General features: G+C 46.0%; 1 protein-coding gene across 2 annotated transcripts; it reads left to right on the top strand.

The window, feature by feature from the left end:
* The first annotated feature begins 20,834 nt into the window (after positions 1-20,834).
* On the top strand, positions 20,835-23,671 carry LOC147465774 (uncharacterized). 2 transcript variants are annotated; one of them, XM_086521673.1, is made up of 2 exons: positions 20,835-21,087; positions 21,482-23,671. In XM_086521673.1, exon 2 carries the CDS (start codon positions 21,662-21,664, stop codon positions 23,417-23,419), a length of 1,758 nt encoding a protein of 585 aa, XP_086377799.1. In that variant the 5' UTR covers positions 20,835-21,087; positions 21,482-21,661; the 3' UTR covers positions 23,420-23,671. The 2 variants fall into 2 exon arrangements, with proteins under 2 accessions (XP_086377799.1, XP_086377790.1); XM_086521664.1 differs by having other exon boundaries at positions 21,343-23,671.
* Positions 23,672-23,911: the final 240 nt, after the last annotated feature.

The raw sequence follows: 23,911 nt of genomic DNA, 5'->3' as shown, positions 1-23,911 counted from the left end.
TAGGTCAAAATTTGAAGCTTTTGCCGGTAATTACACTAAAACTTGTGTAAATTTGCCAATTTTCTTAAAGGCAAGCTCAAAATCAAACCGGGATTTTATAATTTCAACCGGTTAAAATACACTAGACCCCGGTTTTTTTCTAACACTGCTTTGGTGATATTTCTACACAAACAAGTACCATGGAGTGATGTACAATTGAACTTGGAAATTGAGCAAGATCTTGTTTTGCATGAGTTTATCATAGCCAAACATGTTTTTTTTTTGTCTTGAAATAGTTGTCCCCGACTACTATGAAAGCTTCTATGATAACATACTTGTTAAAAACCAAAAAAGCGCTTTGAATTACATTAGATAAAACAAAAGATTACAACCAGTCCTAAAGGGAAATAAGAGGATGAGTCCAAAACATAGGGAGCTAAATTGAGATAGGGGGCTAGAATACAAAAGAGGGGGAGCTACACTGAGAGTATACATAGGCATTGTTCAAACTTTTGTGGTTGGGAGCAATGTTCAGAAAAGGTTACCCTCAGCTTAACCTAGAGCCGGTTCAAAATTCAAAGTAGCCGGTTTGAAACCAAAGAAAAGGGAAGAAAATTCCGTGAAAAAATAAAACAAAATAATTCAAAAATCTTGAAAGTTTTACTAGTATTTCCGATTTTCATATGCAACATGGACGTCTATGGAAAAAGGACTTTCTCGACCACTAGTTGGGAGAGCATAGTAGCTATGCATTTCTGAGGAAAAAAAAATCTCATATTTATAGACTCGGTGTTGGGAGACTTCCTCAATCAGAGCTTGCAACTTATCCAGGAACAGTTCAGAGTGTTCAATCTTTTAGGCTAGAGATTTTCCTTCGTCAAACACTTCCTCGGTGCATCCTCCCATCTCTTGTAATTGGTTGCCAAGCAGACCCAAAGTACCTGTCTTGATAGAGTGAACTAGCACGATGGAGCTCAAATAATAGAAAATGCCCAATCTAGTGTACACATCAAGCAATTGGTTGAACTTAGTGATAGGTATTGTGGATGCACTTTGAATATGGGCTACAATGCTTGAACAAATTATCTTACCATTGTGCTTCGTTGATACTTGTTTCACAAGTTTAACCTTCATCTGAGTTCAACCCTCGTCTAAACAAAAGTCTAAGGGTGACCTTCACTCTCTCCCTCACTCCCAACCTAGTTAGACATATCATATCCCTGTAAGTGTACCACATAGAGGTCTCCTCTCTCTCTCTCTCTCTCTCTCTCTCTCTCTCTCTCTCTCTCTAAGAGTGTTCAATCTTTTAAGCTAGAGGAGATGAAGAAAGAAGAGAGCCAAGCTCTACTCGCAAAAGCCCAAGGCGTCGAAGCCTCCCTTACCAAAACTGTCAAGGCAGTGAAGGAAGTCCAGGAAGCAACACATAGAAAGATTGACACCGAGATACAAGCAGTTTTTCAAGAATGCAGACTACAAGAAACCCTTAGCCTTAAGCTCAGGATTGGAGGACTTCACGCACCATGGTGCACCAACGAGGACACTCTCGAAGAAGCAATCATCAAGCCCAATGACATTCTTCAGCCTGTCAACATCAAGCATGAGACCGACTCTTGGATCAACGATACACATAGACACGTGCCACCTGAGCATTGCATCCTCACCTTCAAGGACAAAGAAGAACGGATGAAGCTACTACTACAATCTCGCCTCCTGAAGGGCAAACCGTTTTGGATCGCTGAAGAATTAACTGCAAGTCAACTCAAAGCTAAAGCAAGCGAGCTAAAGAAGGTACATGAAGCACACAAACAAGGTAAATAGGCAATCTACCAAGGTGGGTCAAGAGTTTCGCAATCCCAAATCATCTCTTCCCATAGTTGACCCTCCCTAGGTTTTGTTTTCCTCTTTTCCTTTTCCTTTTTTACCCTCTCAATGGACCCTCAGTGCTTAACTGATATGTATTGCCATGTTTTGTTGAGACGAAAATGTTTTAATGTTTGTTCTTGGTCCCATAGGTCATATCTGACCTCCGTGGATGATAATTAAATCTCTCTCTCTCTCTCTCTCTCTCTCTCTCTCTCTCTCTCTCGGTAAACCCTCCCAATGAAGCTATTACCCATAAAGATCTATGGGGTCTCTTAAAATTGTTCCTGCAACTTTAAAAGTTCTCTTTTCTCTTGTTTTCTCTCTAAGCATGAATTTATTATTCTCTCTCTCTCTCTCTCTCTCACTCTCTCTCTCTCTCTCTCTCTCTCACACACACACACACACACACACACACACACACACACACAAAAAAAAACAAACAAACACACACATAGAGCCAACACCTTCTCTTTAAATTGTGAAGACTTACTTTCCAATGCCATTAGATATCTTTAGAGCCTGCAATTTTTAGGGCTAGATAGCCAATAGAGGAGCATAATTTGGAGGAGTTTATTAGGAAAAATCTCGGATGATCACGTGATTCGCCTCTTTGTGATTAAAGAGTGAAGGCAACAAAAAGGCATTGAGGGAAGGTGGAAAGGGTGAGGTGACGATGCACATAGGTGGGAGGTCAAGCTAGGGTGCACCGGAGGGGCAAGGTGGAAGTGAGGGACATATCACAGAACAAGGTGTCTACAGCGGTGACCCCGATGAGCGACGCGGGGGATTCTTGTTTTGATAGCCAGTGCCTCGTGCTCCCAACAACTAGGTCCTCACAGTGGAGTAGTTCAACACAAATGCCTTGATTTGTAAGGCAAGGTGTCGAGGTTGATTTTGCCTAGCCAAACTTGAATTGCATAAGAGTTGGAAAGTGAATCTATGTAGATTCCACTTAAGTGGGATTCACAAAAGAATTGGACACTCGCCTGCTTACCCCTGTAGCCTGTGAGGCACACGCGAGAGATGCTCTTGGTGGTCTATGACTAGGCGGGTTGGGCGATTGTACAAATCTGGTTGCACGACAGGGATACGACAAGGCCAAAAGGTTGGATGTGCCTCGAGAGGAGGGGGCATACAACTGTGCCTACCTGCATGGCAGATCTTCAACCTCCCCCAACTATTTTTGCTTGCACTGGAGAGGACACCCTCCAGCCCCTCTTTTGGGGTGATATTTGGTGTCTAGCATATTGCCCCGTTCTGGCGAGGCAAGTGACTCTGGTGGAAGCGTTGTGGCCGACTTGTGGCATCTCCAATCGGTGAGGATTCCCTCCAAAGCCCATCATGATCTCTTTTGGATCCTTGTTGACCTCCACACGTGGCTCTGAAGTGGTCGGACGTTGTTGCTGGTTCGGTTCTTTTTGCTGCTCTTCTGCATGACATTGGACGGTCATGCACTGTCCCTTTTGGATGGCCCATGTTCTTTCGGCTTTATGATCTTCTCTTGGTTTGGGTTAGGTACTCTCCAAGGAAACGTGCATACCAGTGGTAGCGATGCCCTATTGGTGGCAACTCGGGATGTATCATCGTGATGGGGACTTGGGGCCCCACCCTATCGGCTATATCTAGTATGCATCTAGTTCTTGCAAGTTGGGGATGACCTCCACTGCTTTGCCTGGTCTTGTCCCTTTGCTGTTGGCAGTGTACTTGATGTTTATGGTATTGTATATGATGCTTCTATTGATGCCCTGGCTCATCTTGTGAGCAGAGCATGCCATGTAAATTTTTTGACTAATTTTAATCTACTTACGGTGGTGAGTTTTGTAAAAAAAGAAGGAAAAAAAACTTGTATGTCCAAATTTTGGCTTTCAAATAAAGGTCAAATGAAAGTATGATGTTGCAATTTTTTTTTTTCGAACCGGTAAAAGTTGAGATAGAGTTGCTCCTCTCCCTTGATTTCTTTCCTAAAGTAAACCTGCCTAACTATGCATTTTCAATCGTACATAGTGTGTAGGAAAGTCCTTTAGGGTATGCGGGCCAATAATGGGGTGACATCATGAAGAGAGTGGGATAAGAGCTAAATACTGAATTGAGGTAGCGCAAGTGGGTATGGTGGGATGGTTACCAGACTACATCTCGTCTTCTCATTGGCCAATACGTGAGTTCGATCCCATGTGGCTCTCTTGTCCTTGATATCACCCTTTCTAAGCTTGCTACTAGAACCCATTTTTTTAACAAAGGGAATGGCCTTTTCTTCCTTTGTTTTCCCTTTTTGAGTGACACGGGGAAGGACTGTGGGTTGAACGCTTCCTCTTGGGAGGAGTTAGAGATCATCTAGACCGTCGTCTTTGTGGAGCCACATCTTCATAGGAACTTAAAGATTCATTACTTTCTTGCTCTTTGGATTCCTCCTCTCGTATGGGATAAAGTATTCTTTTGGGGGTCTCTTCAAGAGGCCTCCTAGGCTCTCTCTCCTCTTGGAGAGGAAGGGAAATCCCATAAGCACGAAGTTGTTGAGTAACTTCGGCTTGCAAAGCAGGGTTGCCCATAGCTTGCTGCAACCTAATAACAAGATAATTGACAAACATGGGGGCATCATCATTAGCACCTTCATGTGTAAAATCAAAGTTATCAATGTTCATTCTACTCTCTTGGTTATTGTCAGCCATGTTAACAAAATTTGTGTACTTACTTAGTGTATGCTTTGGCAATTCAAAACCTTAGTTGCTACTCCTCTTAGCCTTTGAAAATCAGCACTTAAGTATCTACACCCACGGTTCGAATTGGTTAATTATAGAGAGTTTCTGAGGGCTAGCTCTAATATTGTAGAGTTGCTTAGGGCTAGCTCCTTTCAGACTTCTTATGGCTCAATAATTGTAAAGCCGTAGGCAAGTCTAAAAAGACTCCATTATTAAGACCAAAGCTCCTGAGGTGTGCACCATATCCCATATAGCGGGCTCAACAAAAGTGATAATAGATCCCAATCCCACTTACCCTAATATAATTAACAAAATCAACCATTTATAGGCTACTTAAGGACCTCTCTTCTTAAGCAAGAAAAGAGAAACCAAATACTCTGATACAATGTAATGGAAATGGCCTATGAACTTTGAGAGTAGCGGAAATTAGAGAAAGCACTTTTGTGAAATTACTTTGTGAGCATAGAAGGTGAACTTAATTGATGGTAGCAACATAAACATAGTATTTAGTTAACTTGGCATGAACAATAATTTTACAAGAGAGAGATTTTAGAGAACATGACAACATTTGAGGACCGAATTTATGTGGAGCCAGTCCCCCCTCCAATAGACATTTGTATTATAGTTTCTCCCATCAAGAGAGACTTGGTGCAACACAATCTTGGTGTTCCTTGTGACCAGGGTGATGCAATGAAGATGGAAAGCTTCATGCATCACGATCATAACATAAACTTTGTAGAAAGCATTAACTATCCCAAGGCCTCAAACACCTTCGAAGGTGGAGAGAGCTAGCGGGGAATGAGGGTAGGGAAGAGGAAGAAGAAACATTTCATAAGAGAAAGAATTAGTTCCTCACTTATCATCACTCTTTTTGCTAGCATACATAATAGCATAGTAATGAAGATGGAGAAGATGGCAAGCTTAAACATTGAAGCATGGTTCTTGGTTGGATTTGCATTCCATAGCCAAGAGTGTTGGTGTAGGCTCTCCACTTCTCTATTAGCTTGGAGAAGGAGATGGAGCTCTTGCACTTTGCACTTCACACAATAAGAGTGTGTGTGAGTGTGTGTGGGAGAGTATACCCCTCAAGCATGCCCCCTAATTGCTTTGGTCGACCCCCTCTTCTAGCACAAGCTTGAAGCTCATTGGACCCCTGCAAGATTGGCATCACATGCAGGATGCATTACAAGCAACAAGGGTAGTCTTGGGACAAGTTTCCCCCTTTCCCCTTTGAGAGAGAGAGTACTTGATCAATGAAAAAACAATTTATTAAATATACTTAATTATCATTGGACCCCTTGGGAGGCCAACCAATAGGCTTTGGACACTCCTTGAGGGTAACCTAGCTAGGGGCTTGACATGTGTCCTACTTTCCTCTTGAGCAAGGGGTGCCCTTTAGAAGAGAGAATGTTCAAGCAACCACCCCCCCTACTTGCATGGCTTGCCCCCTCCTTGTAGGGATATGTGTTGACTTTTTGTGACACCTCAAGCCTCTCAACAACCTTGGGCCCAGTTCTCACCACAAGCTCGACCCTTAATCCCCTCAAGCTTGGGTTGGGTTCCCACCTCAAGTACAACCCTAGCATCAAGCATGACAAGCACCTCAAGCATCTCAATAATCAAGCACTTCAATATCTCAAGCATCTCAGTCATCAGGCACGAGAAGCACCTCAAGCTTGGGCCGGGTTCCCACCTCAAGCACATCCCTAGAGGACTTTTAACACTAACCTTTGGAGTTCTTTAATGAAGCTTACCCTAAGGTCTTTATGCTCCATTGTTTAGCCTTGCTCTTTGACATACCATCTCTCATTTGGGCCCCTTTACCATTGGCCCCGTGTTGAGATAGATCTGTAAGTACATTCCTATATCCTAACCCTTGTTCTCGTTTTTTCTCCCACATTAAATGATCAGTTTAATATGAGAAAATCATTTGGGTTGGTTAGAGATTAGATTTTATGAAACTTCCCCTCAAGCCTTCTGCTCTCAACTGAAAACATTGGTGGCCCATCTCTATGATGTTGGTGGCATAATAAATAATTGCCAAATCAGTTCCCTCAGGATCTCCCCCCTTCTAGACAAAGCCATCACCCACATCAGCATGGGTTTATCAAAGGTAGGTATATTTATGACAACATCCATGTAGAAATGGTGGGGATATATTATGCTACCTTCACCAAGTAGGAATGCATTCTTCTTTAGCATGCACTAGAAAAAGCATATGATAGGATTACATGGTCCTTTATTGAAGATGTCATGGAAGCACTTGGGTTTGGGCCATGGCTTTGTTGGTTGGTTCACGCTCTTGGAATTGGTAGCCACTCATTTGAAGTCAAAAGATCCATCAAGCAAGGATGCCCTCTAGCCCATTGTTGTTTTCCATCAGATCTCACCATCCTCTGGTGACTATGCTCGAAGCTAGTGCTATGAGGGGAGACATCCAAGGGTTGAACTTGTCTGGCAATGACCAACTTTTGGCCAAGTTGTTCACGGACGACTCCCTCCTTTTTTTGAAAGCTTGCCCTCAGATAGTTAGGAAGTCTCTGGAGATTGTGCAAACTTTTTCCGTTGCCTCGGGGTCAAAGTGCAACATTGAGAAATCAAGATTGATATCACTATCAAAAAATGAGTCGTTTGACCCATCTTTTCAGACGGGAGAGATTGTGTCAAAAGGAAAGATATTTTGACATCTAGGATCCCCCTTGGGAGTCGACGTCACACACAAGCAAAATATTCCAGTGGGTCTAGACAAGGTCAGGTATAAAATGAGAAGATGGGAGTATGTACTCCTACCCGCGGGTTAAAGCGATCAACTCCTTTATGATTTCTTACATTGCCTTCATGGGCCCACTCCTCAAGATAGCCAAATGTAATTGAAAAGAGTTCTTGAAACCGATGAAAAAATTCTTGTTGAAGAATAACACCAAAGACTCGATGCCCTGGCAATGGGCAAAATGGGAGGCAATGGCTAGGCATGTGGAGCACAGTGGTATCGGGATACTCAACTCTGTTATTCATGATGAGGCCCAATGTGCATAATTTGTAGTCTCAATTGTAAAGCAAGACCAGGCATGTGCTATTACGACAAAGGATATGATGGACAAGGCAAAGCTTTACTCTCATGGTGGCCAATGGAAAGAGATAAAGGTCCATGACAAACTTTTGGCCCCTCAGTGGTCGAGTCTGAGGCTTGGTGGCACAACGGGTGAGCTTATACACAAAAGTAGCAGAGCAATGGAGGCACTAGAGTGGGGGAGGTAACTAGATATTTCTAGAAATTCATAACACATTGGTCCCCTTGGCTCTCCAAAGATGGTAGCATGGTAGTAAAGCCTTTTTGGAGTGAAAATGCCAGAAAGGTGAATAACAAAGGACTTAATCGCTTGGGCCATTTTTGGGACAACCAACGGTAAGAGTTGGAAATATGTAGAACAAGTGGCTATACAATTTCACCTTGATGGAATTGAAAGACTGCTGGTCAACAGAAATGTGGAAAGGCTGATGCTTATTTGTGAGTCCAACTTCGAGTGGAAAGCCTGGCGTTGGCCTAACAACATCCACTTCTATAAACCGCATACCAAGACCATGCTATGATGTTCAAGGCTGATTGGTTTGCTCCCCTTAACAAACTGTGGGGAAAACAATGGCTAGAAGCTAGATGGGTAGTAGTAGAAAAAAACATATGTTGGTACCCACAGTGGCCTTTGGCAATGAAGATATTTCTGTGGAAGGTGCTATGGGGAACCTTGCCGATAGGCACCGCAATCCTAGTTTGAGGCATTGGGTCAGATAGGTGTTAGGGTGCAGAACTGCAAGTGAGGATCCCTTCCACTTATTCAAGGAGTGCCTGCAATTAGAGGCCTTGCAGGCAAGCTTTGCAAATGGGTCCAAAGGACATGGAAGCTAGGGTTCTATAAGAATGAATTGCTCCTAGGAGGGAAAGCGATTGAAAGCCAAGCGCTGATGATATGTACTCAAACTATCATATTCTGCTTTTTTCAACACATGTGGAAAGCCAGGAAATGTCGGATTTTTGAGAATGACACCATGGCAGTTAGCTTCAAGGACATTATCCATGGGGAAAAAGAAGATTTTGGACGAGTGGAGCCATGAATCTCTAGCGGTCATGACCTCTTGCAACAAGTAAGGGTGCGTGGGTAATGGCTCACCGCTACTTGGCACTGTGTAAGCCTTCTCATGTCTCAAGTGGCCCCTCAAGGCTTGATATGAGCTTGAGGCCATTATACATTTTTTGATGTTTAATACAATACATCTACTCACAATGAGTTTGGAAAAAAAAAGGATTATTGAAAAATTTAGTGAGTTTTTCGCTTTTTGTTTCTTATGTGCATCTCATCATGGGCAGGCCTCGTTATTTTTTTTTTAGTACTCACAATATGTGAGTGTATAACATATTAAACACAAAATATTTACAAAGTTAGCCATGGCCAACCTTGGCTATGTAATCCAACCAACCACAACTATTTCAAAGATATGTAGCATGACCAACCAACCCATAGCATAACCAACCAAAACCATAGCACACTCCCAAAATGTTACATCGGCTTAGAAGGAGAGCCACCCATAAGCATTTACCAAGACTACAGAACGGACTGAGCATAGACAAGAGAAGAGACGAGCCACAAGCTAGCCGATCGCATCGGGCCCACCGCCTGAAAGACCCTGGGAACTGCCTTGAAAGATCCTCCACCCAACCACCCTTTTTATAGCCCTTGGCTTGCAGGATCCCTTCTCCACTGGGTAGCCGGCGGTCCTTGGCCAGGTCCTTGACCTCCAGGGTGGCCCTTGGCCTGACATTACTCCCCCCTTGGAGAAGTGTTTTCATCCTCGAAAACAAAAGTGGGTTACTTCTTTTTAAGAACACTAATGTTTTCTCAAGTGGCACCTTCTTCAGGTTAGGTCAATCATTCCTTTGTACAAGAACTTGTTGACCTACACGACGATGCATACGTAAATCATGATAGTCTAAAATTCACACAGGTTTATGCGGTTGGGTAGGAGGTTCAATGAAATCAACTAGAATCTGTTGGTCAATGACATTGTTGTCCCCATGTAAGCGTTTACGTAAATTGCTTACATAAAATATCATATAACTACAAGAGTGCGCATAATTCATGAAGTTGTGAGCCAGATTCCTAACTGGCGTGAGTGTCTTGAAAAGCCCATAGTTACCAAGGGATAGAATAGGGAGTTTCCTCATGTCAGACGTATGAACATTTTGGAACACATAGAACTACCTACTCACCCTTAATGAAGGCTACATGCCAACATGCTTTGTCAGCACACCTACTAAGTCCTTGGCGTATGAAACTATTGAATCGGTATCCAACCCCACCACAACAGGTGTTCAAAGTTGAAAACCTAAGCAAATTCTAGAATAGGGAGAGAATCGCCCATTCAGAATGCTTTGTGCTAACGTATGCTCTTAGCAAATCCTTTAGCACTAGAAAAATACTTGTAAGCTACCCATCCAACGCGGGATGAATAGCAGCAGTAAGAGTGAGGTACTTTTCCCCAACCACTTACAGACAGTGGTCCACGATTGACGATAAACTATGACTCAACCAATGAGTATCTAGCCATATGTGACGCCCTTGTTCGGGGCGTCGCGGAAAAGGGGTCGCGCCGGCTCACCTGCGATGCAAACGGGACCTGCAGGCAAGCAAATGCATACACAAGAACGCAACTTGAAAACTGAACGCAAGAGGGACACGAGAGTGAGGGACGCGAACGAATGATCAACATCATAAGAAAGTGCCGAATACAAGGGACGCAAGTAATCACATGAAAACGGGGCTCGCAAGTTGGGGGAAGTGGCACATACTTCCCTTATATACACCCCCGGTTTGAGAGAGCTTGACGCCCACGTCAAGCCGGGGTTTTGAGAGGTGCCGATACAAAAGTTGATGCCGAGGTTTTGGGGGCGGATATGTACAAGGGGGGAGTGAAGTGTTGCCCAAAAATGTCTAGCTACTTAGGGTTATGCTAGTTACAAGTGGGGGGGAGGACTACTCTATATGGTTTTCATTTAGTGTGTTGTCCTCCTCTTCAGTGGGCATATTGTAGAAGCGTAGCACAAGGGGTCTTCCGAGTCGAAGCATGATTTCTTCAGGTACCCCAGTGCATTCCGTCATGGGGCGATTTCGCCATTTGACATAGAAGAGTTGTCCCCGGCGCCCAAAGCGCGACTTTAGGATGGCCTCCGGCTCATGTGGCGGGCCATCCTTTACATATTCGGGGAGGCTTCTACCATAGGTGTTATCCGGCACAAACCTTTTGAGTAGACTTACATGGAAGGCATTGTGGATGTTGATGTGTGATGGGAGATCCAGCTTGTAGGTGATGTCGTTGTAGGACTTGAGCACTTTGTATGGCCCATAGTAGCGGTGGTTGAACTTCGGGGAGAGGCCTTGAGGGAGGGTGATATTCTGGGAGTTGACGAGGACTAAGTCACCTTCTTGGAAGAGTTCGGCAGGCCTTCGCTTTTGGTTGGCGTATTTGGCGATGCGTACCTTGCTTTGCTCGAGACTCTTCTTTGCCCTTTGCATGCGGGTTTGCCACTGTTGAAGAAACTCTTCACATTCCAGATCCTGGGCATGCACATCGCCGGTTGCCAGTGCAAGAGGTGTGATGACTTCTTCACCTGTGGAGAGCTCGAAGGGGGTGTAGCCAGTGCTGCTATGGATGGAGTTGTTGTAGTGTAATTCCAGGACGTCCATGTATTCGGACCAGTCCTTCTGATCTGCCTTGACGTAGCTGCGGATGTAGTCTTCAATGCCTTGGTTGAATCTTTCAGTTTGATCATCGGTTTCTGGGTGGTAGGCGGAGGAGAAGCGGAGCTGGGTGCCTAGCAGCTTGAAGAGCTCGCGCCAAAGGTCACTGAGGAAGCGGGTGTCGCGATCAGAAACTATGGCTAGGGGGAGGCCGTGGTATTTGAAGACTTTGGTGAAGAAGTGTTTGGCGACTTGGTAGGCGGTGACGGGAGGCTTTGCAGGTATGAAGTGGGCTTGCTTGGTGAAGTAGTCGACGACCACCATGATGGTAGTGTGGCCGTGGGAGGGGGGGAGGTCGACGATGAAGTCCATACTTACCATGTCCCAAGGCCGGGAGGGTGTTGGCATGGGGTGGAGGAGGCCAGCAGGCTTGACTCTTTGAGCTTTGACCAGTTGACAGGTTGGGCAGGTGCGCACGTAGTCGATTACGTCGTCCTTCATTTTTGGCCACATGTAGTGTTGATGGAGTTTGTCATAAGATCTCTTCTGGCCACCATGTCCAGCTAGCTTGCAGTCATGAGCCTCCCACATGAGGTCTTTCTTTAGCTCTGGATCATTGGGGATGTAGATTTTTCCATGCGCGTAGAAGAGGTTATCTTTGACTTCAAAGAGACCCACTGCAGCTTTCCCAGAGATGTGGTCGTTGAGCATGCGGAGGACAGCAGGATCACCTTTTTGAGTGTCGAGGATGCGTTGGCGTAGAGTCCTGGTTGCGGTGGAGATAGCAGTGAGGGTGGGCATTCGACTGAGGGCGTCGGGCATGACATTGGTGGTACCCGGTTTGTGGATGATGTCGATGTCATATTCTGCCAGTGTGTCTTGCCACCTAGCTTGCTTGGGGGTGATTTTGGGTTGTGTCTGGAAGTACTTGAGGGAGATGTTGTCTGTATAGACCTTTGTGTGTTTGTCTTGGACATAGTGTTGCCACTTTCGGAGGCAGTGGACGACAGCGAGCATTTCCTTCTCATGTGTAGTCCATCTTGTTTCTACATCTGTGAACTTGTGAGATTCGTAGGCGATGGGTTGATGCTCTTGCATGAGGACTCCACCAATGGCACCATCGGAGGCATCTATATGCACTTCAAATGGTTTGGTGAAGTTGGGTAGTTGGAGGACGGGGGTACTACACATGGCGATCTTCAGGTTCTCAAAGGATTCTTCTTCTTTAGGGGTCCACTGAAAGGGTTTGTGGCCTTTGGTTATCTCTGTAAGTGGCGCAGTAATCTTGCTGAAGTCGCGGATGAAGCGGCGTGTGTATTGACAGAAGCCCACAAACTCTCGGACTTCTTTGATGGATGTCGGGGGGGCCCACTTGATGACGGCGTCGACTTTCTTGGGGTCCACCATAATACCTTCTGACGTGAAGATGAAGCCCAGGAACTCGATTTTTTGGACCGCAAACTCACACTTCTCCATCTTGGCATACAGCTGGTGTTCTCGGAGGCGTTGTAGTACTGCGGCAACATGCTTCTGGTGCTCTTCTAAAGTCTTGCTGTAGATGAGTAGATCGTCAATGTAAGTAATGAGGAAATCATCTATCATGTCACGGAAACTGTCATGGATTATTCTGTAGAAAGTGCCAGGACCGCTGGTGAGACCGAACCCCAAGACCATCCATTCCCAGGAGCCGTAGCGTGTGCGGAAGGTGGTCTTCGGGATGTCTTTAGAGGCGATGCAGACTTGGTGGTAGCCTGAGCGGAGGTCGATGCGAGTGAAGTATTGGGCACCCTGTAGTCTGTCCAGAAGATCTTCCATGAGGGGGACTGGGTACCTGTTCTTGATAGTTATCTTGTTGAAGGCTCGATAATCCACGCATAGTCGCATCGAACCGTCTTTCTTCTTGACAAACAGGACTGGGGCCCCAAAAGGAAAGTTGCTGGGCCGGATGAAACCTTGATCCTCCAATTCCTGGAGTTGCTTCTTGAGCTCTTTTAGCTCGGTGTCGTTCATGCGGTAGGGGGCCTTCGCCGGGGGTGTGCTCCTTGGGATGAGATCAATTTCATGTTGAATTTGACGGGGAGGGGGTAGACCGGGGGGAAGTTCTAGGGGCATGACATCTTTGTACTTCTTGAGGATGGGGGTAAGTGAGGGGTCACCCACTTTGGCCTGTTCGATGGTGATGGAGTTGAGCCTTGCTGTGGGCTGCTCTTGTGCTTGCATGATGCAGAGGTGAACTTGAGCTCCTTTCTTGAGAGCCCGCTCTGCTTGCTTTGCACTCATGAGATTGAGTCTGGGGGGCGAGTGTTCTGGGACTTTCTGTTTACCTTTCATCACTGCTAGCTGAGCGGGGTCTTGGCGGTTGATGGGGGGGGGGGGGGTTGGTTTGAAGATGCGCCTGATGTGTGAATGCTTGCTTTGTTGTGAGTCTAGCACCTTGGACTGTAACTGCTTTGCCTTGATTGTTCAGAAGCAATTGGTCCACCTTCATGCCTAGGAGTGCAATGAGATATTTGTCGTTGAAGGACAGACCAATGATTGCCTCGAAGTCGTCCATTGGTACCACTATGAAGTCAAGCCGACATGTGAATTCACCCATCTCAATCCTGACTTGACGGGCTGCCTTGACATTGCTATCCTTTCCTTGGGCAAACTTGACGGTGGTTTCATTTACGGTGGTGAGGCGTAGGCCCAGGCGAGCGACGCACTGCGGGGATAGAAAGTTGTGTGTAGCGCCTGAGTCTACCATGATCCATTGCTGCTGGGACCCAATTGTTTCCTGGACATATAAGTTCTTAATGTCCGTGATAGCTGCTGCCATGCATTGAGGGTGGAGGGATACTGCTCCAATCCGAAGTTGTTGGTCAGCAGCAGGGTTATCCATTTCTTCGATTCTTCTTTGGGGGGGGGGAGGGTGGTTCTTCTATTTGGATGGTGTTGGCCCTGCTGGATGATGATGAAGCATGATTGCGCTTGCGCACACAAGCGTAGTTGGGACCATGAGCAATTCGGCAGTCACTGCACCAGATGCGATCGTGGTGCGGATTGTTATTATTGCCGTGGTAGGTGTTGGGGGCAAAATTGGTGGACATGGTGCTGTAAGAGTTGCTCGCAAAAGAGCTGCGTGGGATTAAGGCGCCATTTCCGCGGCCTAATCTAGGGTTGGCATTGGGTGGGGGTGGGCGGGGAACATTGCTTCTGTTATTGTGTACAAATCCGCGGCCTTGCCCGGCGGGTGGGTTAGGCCAGTTGTTGGGGGCAAAACGGCAAGGAACGCGGGTCAAACGAGGCAAAACAACGACAAACGGTGGGGAATGTGGAGAAAACGCAAGGGACGAGGCAAAACGGGCCAAGAACGCGGAGAACGCGGGTCAAACGGGGCGAAACGGCGAAAAACGGTGGGGAACGTGGAGAAAACGCAAGGGACGTGGTGAAAACGGGGCAAACGGGCCGAGAACGTGGTGACAACCACGGGCCACGGGCCGACGTCGGGTCGGCGGGGACTCGAGCCGAAGCTCTGATACCAAGTGTGACGCCCTCGTTCGGGGCGTCGCGGAAAAGGAGCCGCGCCGGCTCACCTGCGATGACCTGCAGGCAAGCAAACGCATACACAAGAACGCAACTTGAAAACTGAACGCAAGAGGGACACGAGAGTGAGGGACGCGAACGAATGATCAATATCATAAGAAAGTGCCGAATACAAGGGACGCAAGTAATCACATGAAAACGGGGCTCGCAAGTTGGGGGAAGTGGCACATACTTCCCTTATACCATATACTCGATATGCAGTGGAGGCAACCAACTAGGTTGAAAGCGGGTTGGAGTGGAGTAAGCTCATAGAGTTTAGACCATCCAACCACAGACACCCATCGTGAGCCGTTACCTTGTACGGTAGGGTGTAAACTCATAAATCTGCTTAAAAAAGTTGTACTGGAAGTGCAAAAAATTGCAGAAACAAAAAAGTCCATGAATTTGCATGCCGCTCTGAACAAATTTGTGTTAAACACTAGGGCCCATACTACCTAGTGTGCATGCATTTAACACAAACAAATCCGAACCGCAATTCCATGACGAGACTTTCCATGGCACGTACGTGAAAGCCATGCAACAAGAGTTGGATCATCACAGAATGTGAAAACTCAAGTCACACCTAGGTACCAACCATGAGACATTTTCAGTAACTTAGCATCCTTGGCTATATGTAGAAACGACCCTCCGTTAAGCTGGTTAGACAGCTTGTAATCGTAACAAGTCTGACTTAGTACCCGACAATTTATGGCCACTGAAATTGTTCCTGATACGGTGTGCTCCAAATGGTCTAATAAACAGATGCGACCAGCACGTAGGGACTTCGTTGAGACACATCATTAGGAATTAGGCACCAATGTCAGTCCCAGAGACGCATATTCGCCACATATGGAATATGTCTCAAGTAAGGATGGCAGAGAAAGCGACATCTATCAAGCACAAATTGTACTTGTGTGTGGAGGGAACTATGAGCACTCCGCGATGCGAGTGAGAGGGACCCTCATTATCATTGCTCCACACTGGCTAAACCGAACTCCTTGAGTTCCTAGACCATGTTGCATGTAGAATTGTATGCCCTTGGCGATTATGACGGCCACAAACATGAGAGATGAAACCATAAGTGCCTTGCACAATCTATACTAGTAGAGATTTGGTGAGATGAAATCCCTATTGTACTAGTTACCCAAACTTGGGTGCCAATGCCCTTGATTTGAAGTCAATGGGCTGTATCGTGGCACACGGTAGAAGCCTTGCTTCATGATGAAACTGTCAAAGCACTTTGCTTTGCACAACATCAAGAGTTTCCAAAGTAAACGTGAAAACATGGAAAAATACAAGAAAAATTATAATATCTAACCTGGTCGTTGTGCTGTAACCAGTTGTCTTGAGATGTCAAGGAAAAAGTCACTCAAATGCAGGTCATAGTCCTATCTGTTGCGTGAGAGAGAATTGTCGTGTGTACCATATACACCCTCCTGTATCATGTATGCCTGTCTGGTATGTAATGGAATAACCTGCAAGCATATTGCCAATTCTCCTCCAAGTTTGTATGCTCATAGCATAGTCCAAATGTGGGAATCTTCAATGGAGATGCCCAAATCGAAGCCCTGCTTCGTATAAGTACGTTAGTAATTTTGTTAGCCAACAGATGCTGGTACCGATGTACAAAGAGCATGGAAAACGAGAATTGACTGTGTCAAGCAATTTCAAATGAAATTGGCTAGTGTTGTGTGGCTAGCATCTTTACCAGCTTCTGGAAGCAGTGACAAGAAGTCGGCCATGCCGGGATCTGTGCACCCTTCAGGAAGTCGAGCCACAGGGTGTGCCGATCTCCTTGAGATTCCATGGGCATCAAAATTGAACTGCTGATGATCCGTGCAGCAAATCAGGGCTGTAGGTACTTAAGCCATGTTTCAATCAAGCTGGCAGGTTAAGCATTGGTGTGATGCCAACAAAAGTGTAATGCTTAAAACAACTGTCACAAGCCATGCTTGTGCTTGGAGTGCCTAAATTGCACTCACATCTGTTGCATATAAAGATTATCTTGCGATTCTCATACATTACTTTATGCAGAGATACAACAATTAATTGTAGATCAAGTTATGCAGATAACAATGGAGTAGGAGCATTGTAATGCATCGACAAAGCTTACCTGAAACTGTTTGTCGAAGCATGTAAAAGCTATTTGCAAATCCGGATTGACTGAAAACATCCGACCTATCCACCATGCTATGTCAAGCACGATAATTTTCCAAGACATGCCGTGCATGCCTGATCGTACTAATGATGGAGAACATTCGTGCTTGTTATGATTATGTTAACCACAGAAGCACCTTGTGCTTGGTACAAGCCTTGCTTGTGGATGCACGTACACGTCTAGTACATGTGCGAGTTACATGACATGGCTCAAAAATGTTGGCAAACAAAAAACCGAATCTATGCATACCTTACCTTTGAAGGTTAGAGACGAAGTTTAGTCACACCATCCGAAAGCTACATCAGTCTCGTCGTCGCACTTGCTTGGATGCAAGAGTTGAAATTCTATGTCACGTGCCTTGTCTGGTATTGCTGCAAATCTGGAATCTCCGTGCCTTGGAAGGCCACTATCGCTATAGAGATTCCCGCAAACTTCTTCTTGAATTTGCACTTACTCGATAAGTGTTGTGAATTTCTGAGATTTACAAAAATTATGCACGTCCAAAACCCTTGTTGCTCCATCGTTTGCTCACCCCAATACGGTGGCTTGCCGAGAACGGAGAGCAAAGAGATGAAAGAAAGGGGGGGGGGGGGGGGGGGGGGGGGGGGAGGGTTAGCCCGTGGGCACCCTCCCTTGGCTTAATTAAAAGGCCTAAGGTTGGGCGCTTGAATCTGAAACGAAGCCTCTTTGGAGCTATGGGGTCGACGCAGTGACATCGCGAGAGAGAGAGAGAGAGAGAGAGAGAGAGAGAGAGAGAGAGAGAGAGAGAGAGAGAGAGAGAGAGAGAGAGAGAGAGAGAGAGAGAGAGAGAGAGAGAGAGAGAGAGAGAGAGAGAGAGAGAGAGAGAGAGAGGCTCCCCGGTTTGCATGCGTGTGACGTAAACTGTCGAGCAGGTCAAAGTGACCTCGCCAAGCCCTCCTACACCTGATTTCAAGCAGGTCGACCCGCCTCCTTCCCCCTTTGCTGGGGTTGCTACACGCGGCCCTTTCGTCCTCGGTTGTTCGTGCAAGGGAAGCTACACACAATCGTGCTACTGTGGTCGACCCAGTCATGCAAATCTCGCATGAGAGAGAGAGAGAGAGAGAGAGAGAGAGAGAGAGAGAGAGAGAGAGAGAGAGAGAGAGAGAGAGAGAGAGAGAGAGAGAGAGAGAGAGAGAGAAGCCATGCAACTCTCCTTTCCCTCCCCTCCATGGCTGCTCTCCCTTGGCTCTGATTCCAGTGAAAGACCTTGGGAACTTTCGTGAACGATCCTCCACCCAACCACCCTTTTTATAGCCCTTGGCTTGCAAGATCCCTTCTCCACTCGACAGCTTTTGTCCTTGGCCAGGTCCCTGACCTCTAGGGTGGCCCTTGGCTTGACACCACCCCCATCACCAATGGAACACTCTCGAGGTGCCACCTCTTTTAGACAGAGCTACTACCACCAGGATCCACTTACCCAAAGAGCCTCCGCATAATGCCGAAAGTCAGATCCCCACTATGAACCAAGATGCCACCACAAAAAATAAGATTGAGGATGCATCGCCGCAGATCGGAACATCCCAACACCAACATGCAGGCCTCGTGATTTTATTAGTTGAACGAGTTGTGGCAAACACAAAGTACTATTAGAACTTGACAAATTCCAAAATTATTCTACTATTTTCTTTTTTTGGAATGAATGGTTTCTCCCTCTATCCTTGTTTGAAATGAGTTAATCTACATTTCAATTGGCTCGAAGGGGTGCATCAAATGGCCGAAGGCAACATCTACCTGCAGTAAAAGTCGCAGAGTGAGCAGCGATGCATAGACGATAAACAATGGCGTGACAATTTTTTAGTGTAATAAAATTGAGGGCAAGTGAGCATACACTCCCAAGGGGAGTAGAGATCCAGCACGCCAGTAAGGCTTGAACACAGAATTTGACGGTGGAGATTTGCATTCACTCATGCTAACCACATCGGAATTGAATGTTTGATGTCCCATTTTTGGAGGTTTTTTGAACTAGTGCTAGGGGTTGACGGGTCCCTCTACAAGGACTCGACGATTTATTGGGGCTTTTACCCGAGTTGTATGCCCCGATGAATGTCTTAAATTTAGGCATAAATATGAATGGCTTGACCTTAAAAACCAAGGTCAAGAAAGGCAATGGTCATGCGAGGCTTGGTTATTAGGCCCCTGTCAGACTGGGGCGCCCGTCCTTCCTGAGCTGGACAACCATGACCACTGTGCTCGTGAGTGAGAGCCTCTTGGATTACAAGAGGTGTTGAAAATGGTGTCACACTGGAGCAGGCAAAAGAAAGTGAAAAAGCTGCTGCACCTCCCTGCACCTCCAATCAGATTGCACGGTTCGCTCTTGGGCTGATGTTGGGCGGGCATACTAGGCCCGCACACTTTTCAGAAAACCTGGCCGCTGAGGTGGACTACCAACGCAGCTGTGGAAAGATGGGCAGCGACCCAATGTGACAGGGATATTTGCGGGCACAACACTTGATTGGTGGATGAGCCCAAAAAGGGCGTCCGCCTGCCTCGATGTGACACCGGCGTTAGTTATTTGGGCGGATCATTGAGCATGCATTGTGGTCATGCAAATATAATTGCGCCGCCTTATTATGTCGATTCCCGCATAGTTGCACTTGGAACCGGATGGGTTAAAAAAGAATTAGTGTCTATAGCTTTGATCAATTGCAGTTCCCATGTGTGGCAAGTAGCAATCGCTTACAACTTTTACTATGCACAAAGTGGGTCCCAATAGACGATGGATTTTGCGCTCCCTATTTCTCTACCAATACAACCCAATCAGTGTTGTCTCCCTTCACCTCCATCATGCTTGATGACAAAATTGCTTCTCATGTGACCACTGCAAAGCTGTAGTTTTACTAGCAATGAATAATACAAGCAGAGTTGGGACTCACTTATTTGAATGGAGAACTGAGCCCAGTGTGACCACACCCAAAATGGTTCACAAACGAAAACAAAAAACACTCTCTCTCTCTCTCGTTTATGTAGAACACACTTGACGGAATGCCAAGTGTAAGCTAGTGGTAAGTTCTTCCCGACATCCTCATCCATGGAATCATCGATCCTACTACCACAAACACTCTCTCTCTCTCTCTCTCAGTCTCTCTCCCCTCACATGCAGATCTGGACGATAACCCATCTCTCTCTCTCTCTCTCTGTCTCTCTCTCCATCTACTGTGAAAATATGACGTCGTTCTTGCTCTCACACACAGCCTATAACCACGTACTCTCTCTCTCTCCCCCTCCCTGAGTCCCTCTCTCACACTCATGCACTCTCTAAAAGGGCACACGTGTTATACAAAACAAGATCGTTCTCTCTCCTAGTGTGGAGGGAGGGTGATGGGTTGGCAAAATAATTGAATGAGGAGCTTGGGGGAGTCATTGATGATTGAGAGAGAGAGAGAGAGAGAGAGAGAGAGAGAGAAGCGGGCGGAGGACAATTTCATCGCAATCACCTACAGCTACATGCCATGGAGTATGGACACCACCCCACAGTGACCACACATAGGCCTACACACAAAGCGAAAAGGCCCACACTCTACTGCATGATACCCACAAGCCGCCAGGAAAGCACACCTCCATGTATTATGATCAGCACAGAGAGAGAGAGAGAGAGTGACTGTGTGTGCGCGGGAGAGAGAGAGAGAGAGAATTTAGAAAGAGAGTCAGGGCGAGCGTGCTTCTGGAATCTGCAATGTGTATGTGGTAGAGAGAGAAAGTGTGAATAATAACTTCGCCCATTTTAATGCTCCTTCACCTATCCAGAGAGAGAGAGAGAGAGAGAGAGAGAGAGGGGGTTTGAATCTCTTCACCCATTTAAATGCTCCTTGAACCCATATTATTTCACCTCTGCTGCTGCTGCATGTGTGTGTGTGTGTGTGTGAGAGAGAGAGAGAGAGAGAGAGAGAGTGAGTGAGAGAGAGAGAGAGTGAGTCACTTCTTTTAAATGCTTTCTCTCACACCCATCTCTCCCTCTCTCTCTTTCTCTCTCTCTCTCACGCGCACACACAAAATCATTGTGCCTCTGTTGGCTCTGTTTCAATCCAGCAGGATGATACCATTATTTCATTGCTTAAATCATCTGCGCCCATTTGTGGTACGTATTCGGTTTCTCTTTGGCTGCTCGTTTTACATCATTGCATGAGCGCCCAATGCTGGAAATTTTCTGATACTGATAATAATCTGCTTTCACAAGTGCGTACTGCTATCCGCAGTTTTCCAATTCAATTTTGTGCATCTAACAGCTTTCTCTGTAGGCTCATCACTGCTCTGGTGTTCGCTTTTCTGCTTTTTTGGCATCCGTAAATCTATATCCTGTGCCTTTTGTTAAAAGCACATTTGTGTTGTTTAGAGTACATTTCTGCTTGATTAAGTACTTGAAGAGATATGGAGATTTGGTACTACATTGCACCCGCAGAAGCTGCTCAACCAGAAAAGCAATAGGGCAGGAAAGCACTCATAATGCAATACACACTTAAATTGCAATGCAGGCTTAACCAGAAAGCAAGGGTGCTTGATACCAGAAAAGCAAGACAGGCAGAGCTTGCGAAAGCAGAGAACCAAGAAATCATTCCTCATTGAAGCAGAAGAAGAGCAAGATAGCTCGAGCAGGAAAGCAAGAAAGCAGTCTTTGCTCAAGGAAAAGGGTCTTGCTTCCTTCTCTTCTTGGCATGTGCGGAGAAGCAATGCGGTCGCCCCTCATCAGTACAGCAAACTCCTTTTCCAAGCCAAGCATCCGAAAGCATTCAAGCTCAGAAAATCTCTTTGCAGATCATCATTACTATCTGCATTTGCAGCCGCAGGAAAAGCACAGCTTGGTTCTCCCTCCATCTCCCAGCAGAAAAGCGGATTCGACATTATCCACTTGCGTCTGCTTCATCTTCTTCTTTTTCATCATCACCATAGCTGCATTCCTCCTTTGTAGCAACATCGACCCACCCCAAATTGTCGAGCACTCTTTCTCTGTCACGTGCTGCCGTTCAAAAGGGGTAGTACCCTCTCCACATGCAGACAAGCCATTGCACGCATGGAAAGGCCTCGGGACTGTCTTTCTGAGGGGCACACGGGCCATGAGTGAGCTTGTAGTTGCTCACATTGCTGAAAATACAAGGCCCGAGGAGCTCAGGCTCTTCTTAAGAACTTCTTACCGAAGTGGTGTGCTAGCGAGGGCAGATTTGGTGTTTCTTTTTGATTCGAATGCGCTACTGTCGTCTATGCTGGATGTGATATATGAAGAAAACCACAGTTTTCACAGGCTTTTGCGCATGTCTTCGAAGGATGGCGATCAAGGGCAAAGCATCATCAATGCATCAACACCGTCGTCCTTGCAAATGTCCTCATCTAATACAACCATAAGCACATTGAATATCAATGCTTACAGAAAATCCAGCTCAGAGAATGAGTCCTCTTCTCAACCATTCTGGGGATACCATACAACAAATTGCTCGCAAAATTGCCAGTCGGATGCCATGATGTTATTCAGGTGGGGATCGATGGTTGGCTTCGACACATTGGAACTGAACGCAGATGATACATTAGCAGGATTTTTTGATCATCCTCCTGTTATGTTGAGAAGGTGGCCATGCTATCAAATGTTGCTGGGCATGGTGAGGCATAGATTCAAGCATGTTCTTCTCACTGATGTGAGCGGTGTTGCGATGCTCCAAGACCCATTTGCATTGGCCACAAGGAGGAAGGTGGGTCTCTATCTATCCCTGGAGGACCGGACATGGGGTGCATCGAGTGCGGCTATATTGGGAGTCAATGTAAGCACATTACATGCAGATTACTCTGAGAGCATGTCCGCAAATAGACGTGACAGAGTTACTCTCTCATCAACAAACAGGGCAGTTCTGAGGAGGCAAAATAATGGGCATTTGGATGTGCATCAAAGAGGGGTTGGGGCAAAGAGGAGATTGCGGCGGGGCACTGGTGTAGGTGGGCTCTATGAGCGTGTCTATGGCAAGCGCATGTGGAGTGCACTCGAGGAGTTTGAGCGGAGGAAGAAGCTTGTAAATAGTGGGGTCATTCTGGGTGGCATTCATCAAATCAGAGGATTGGCCAATGTTATGGTAACAGAAATTGTAAGAGTAGCAATGCAGCGCACAAACCGCGACACCTTTCCGGATAGCGTGCTACTCTCATACCTTCTACACAAGAGCTCATCAGTGTTGGGGAAGAGAGTGCTAGACCATTTACATCTTTTGGATAATGGAGAGTCTTTTGTGCACTCTCTGGTTGGGTCTCAGCAATCTTCTCTTTTCCTGAAGAGAAATTCGAGAGCTGGGTATGCCATGATTCAAGGCAATCACAAGAGCAAGCGGTGGGGCACTGCGGCCCTTGTGATTAATTCGGATATCTGTGCATCACCTGCTGATGCCAAGGTGTACATTGATTGTGCATTACAGTATAGAAACAAATTCTCATGAAAGCTCACTGCAGTCATGCCAATGTGAGTCCTCTGACACAAATACACACACATACACAATAAATGTCCTCTATTAAATATTGAAGCATTTAGCTCAGTTGCTTTTCTGAGCTTAATTATGCCATTTGGAATGTGTGTGAGAGAGAGAGTTAGAGATTTCAGACCATTCTTGAACTCAAGACATTTTGTACTCTAAGAAGAGAGAGTGTCCTTCAGTTTTAGCCTTTTAATTATGCCATTTGGAATGTGTGTATATCTGAGTTTTTTTTTACCACTCCCTATGACCTACACACCAATTTTATGTTTCAGACCATTCTTGAACTCGAGACATTTTGTACTTTAGCCTCTCACAACATTTCAAGGTAACTTGTTCTTACTACATTGTTTGTGTTTCAATTTGTGCCAAGAAGAGAAGACACAAACACACCACACCTCCTTCTAAGTTCTAGGCTTGCATGTATAGCTAGTATAGACTCTCTGGTTTTTGAATCCT

The sequence above is a fragment of the Adiantum capillus-veneris genome, chromosome 1 (assembly GCF_014529385.1).
Source record: "Adiantum capillus-veneris isolate H3 chromosome 1, ASM1452938v2, whole genome shotgun sequence".
Classification (NCBI taxonomy): domain Eukaryota; kingdom Viridiplantae; phylum Streptophyta; class Polypodiopsida; order Polypodiales; family Pteridaceae; genus Adiantum; species Adiantum capillus-veneris.
Note: the sequence above shows the minus strand (reverse complement) of the source record. Positions and strands in the feature narration are given on the sequence as shown.

Excerpts from the sequence above, each read along its gene's own strand:
- LOC147465774 (XM_086521673.1), top strand. The coding sequence starts at position 21,662 with ATGTGCGGAGAAGCAATGCGGTCGCCCCTCATCAGTACAGCAAACTCC.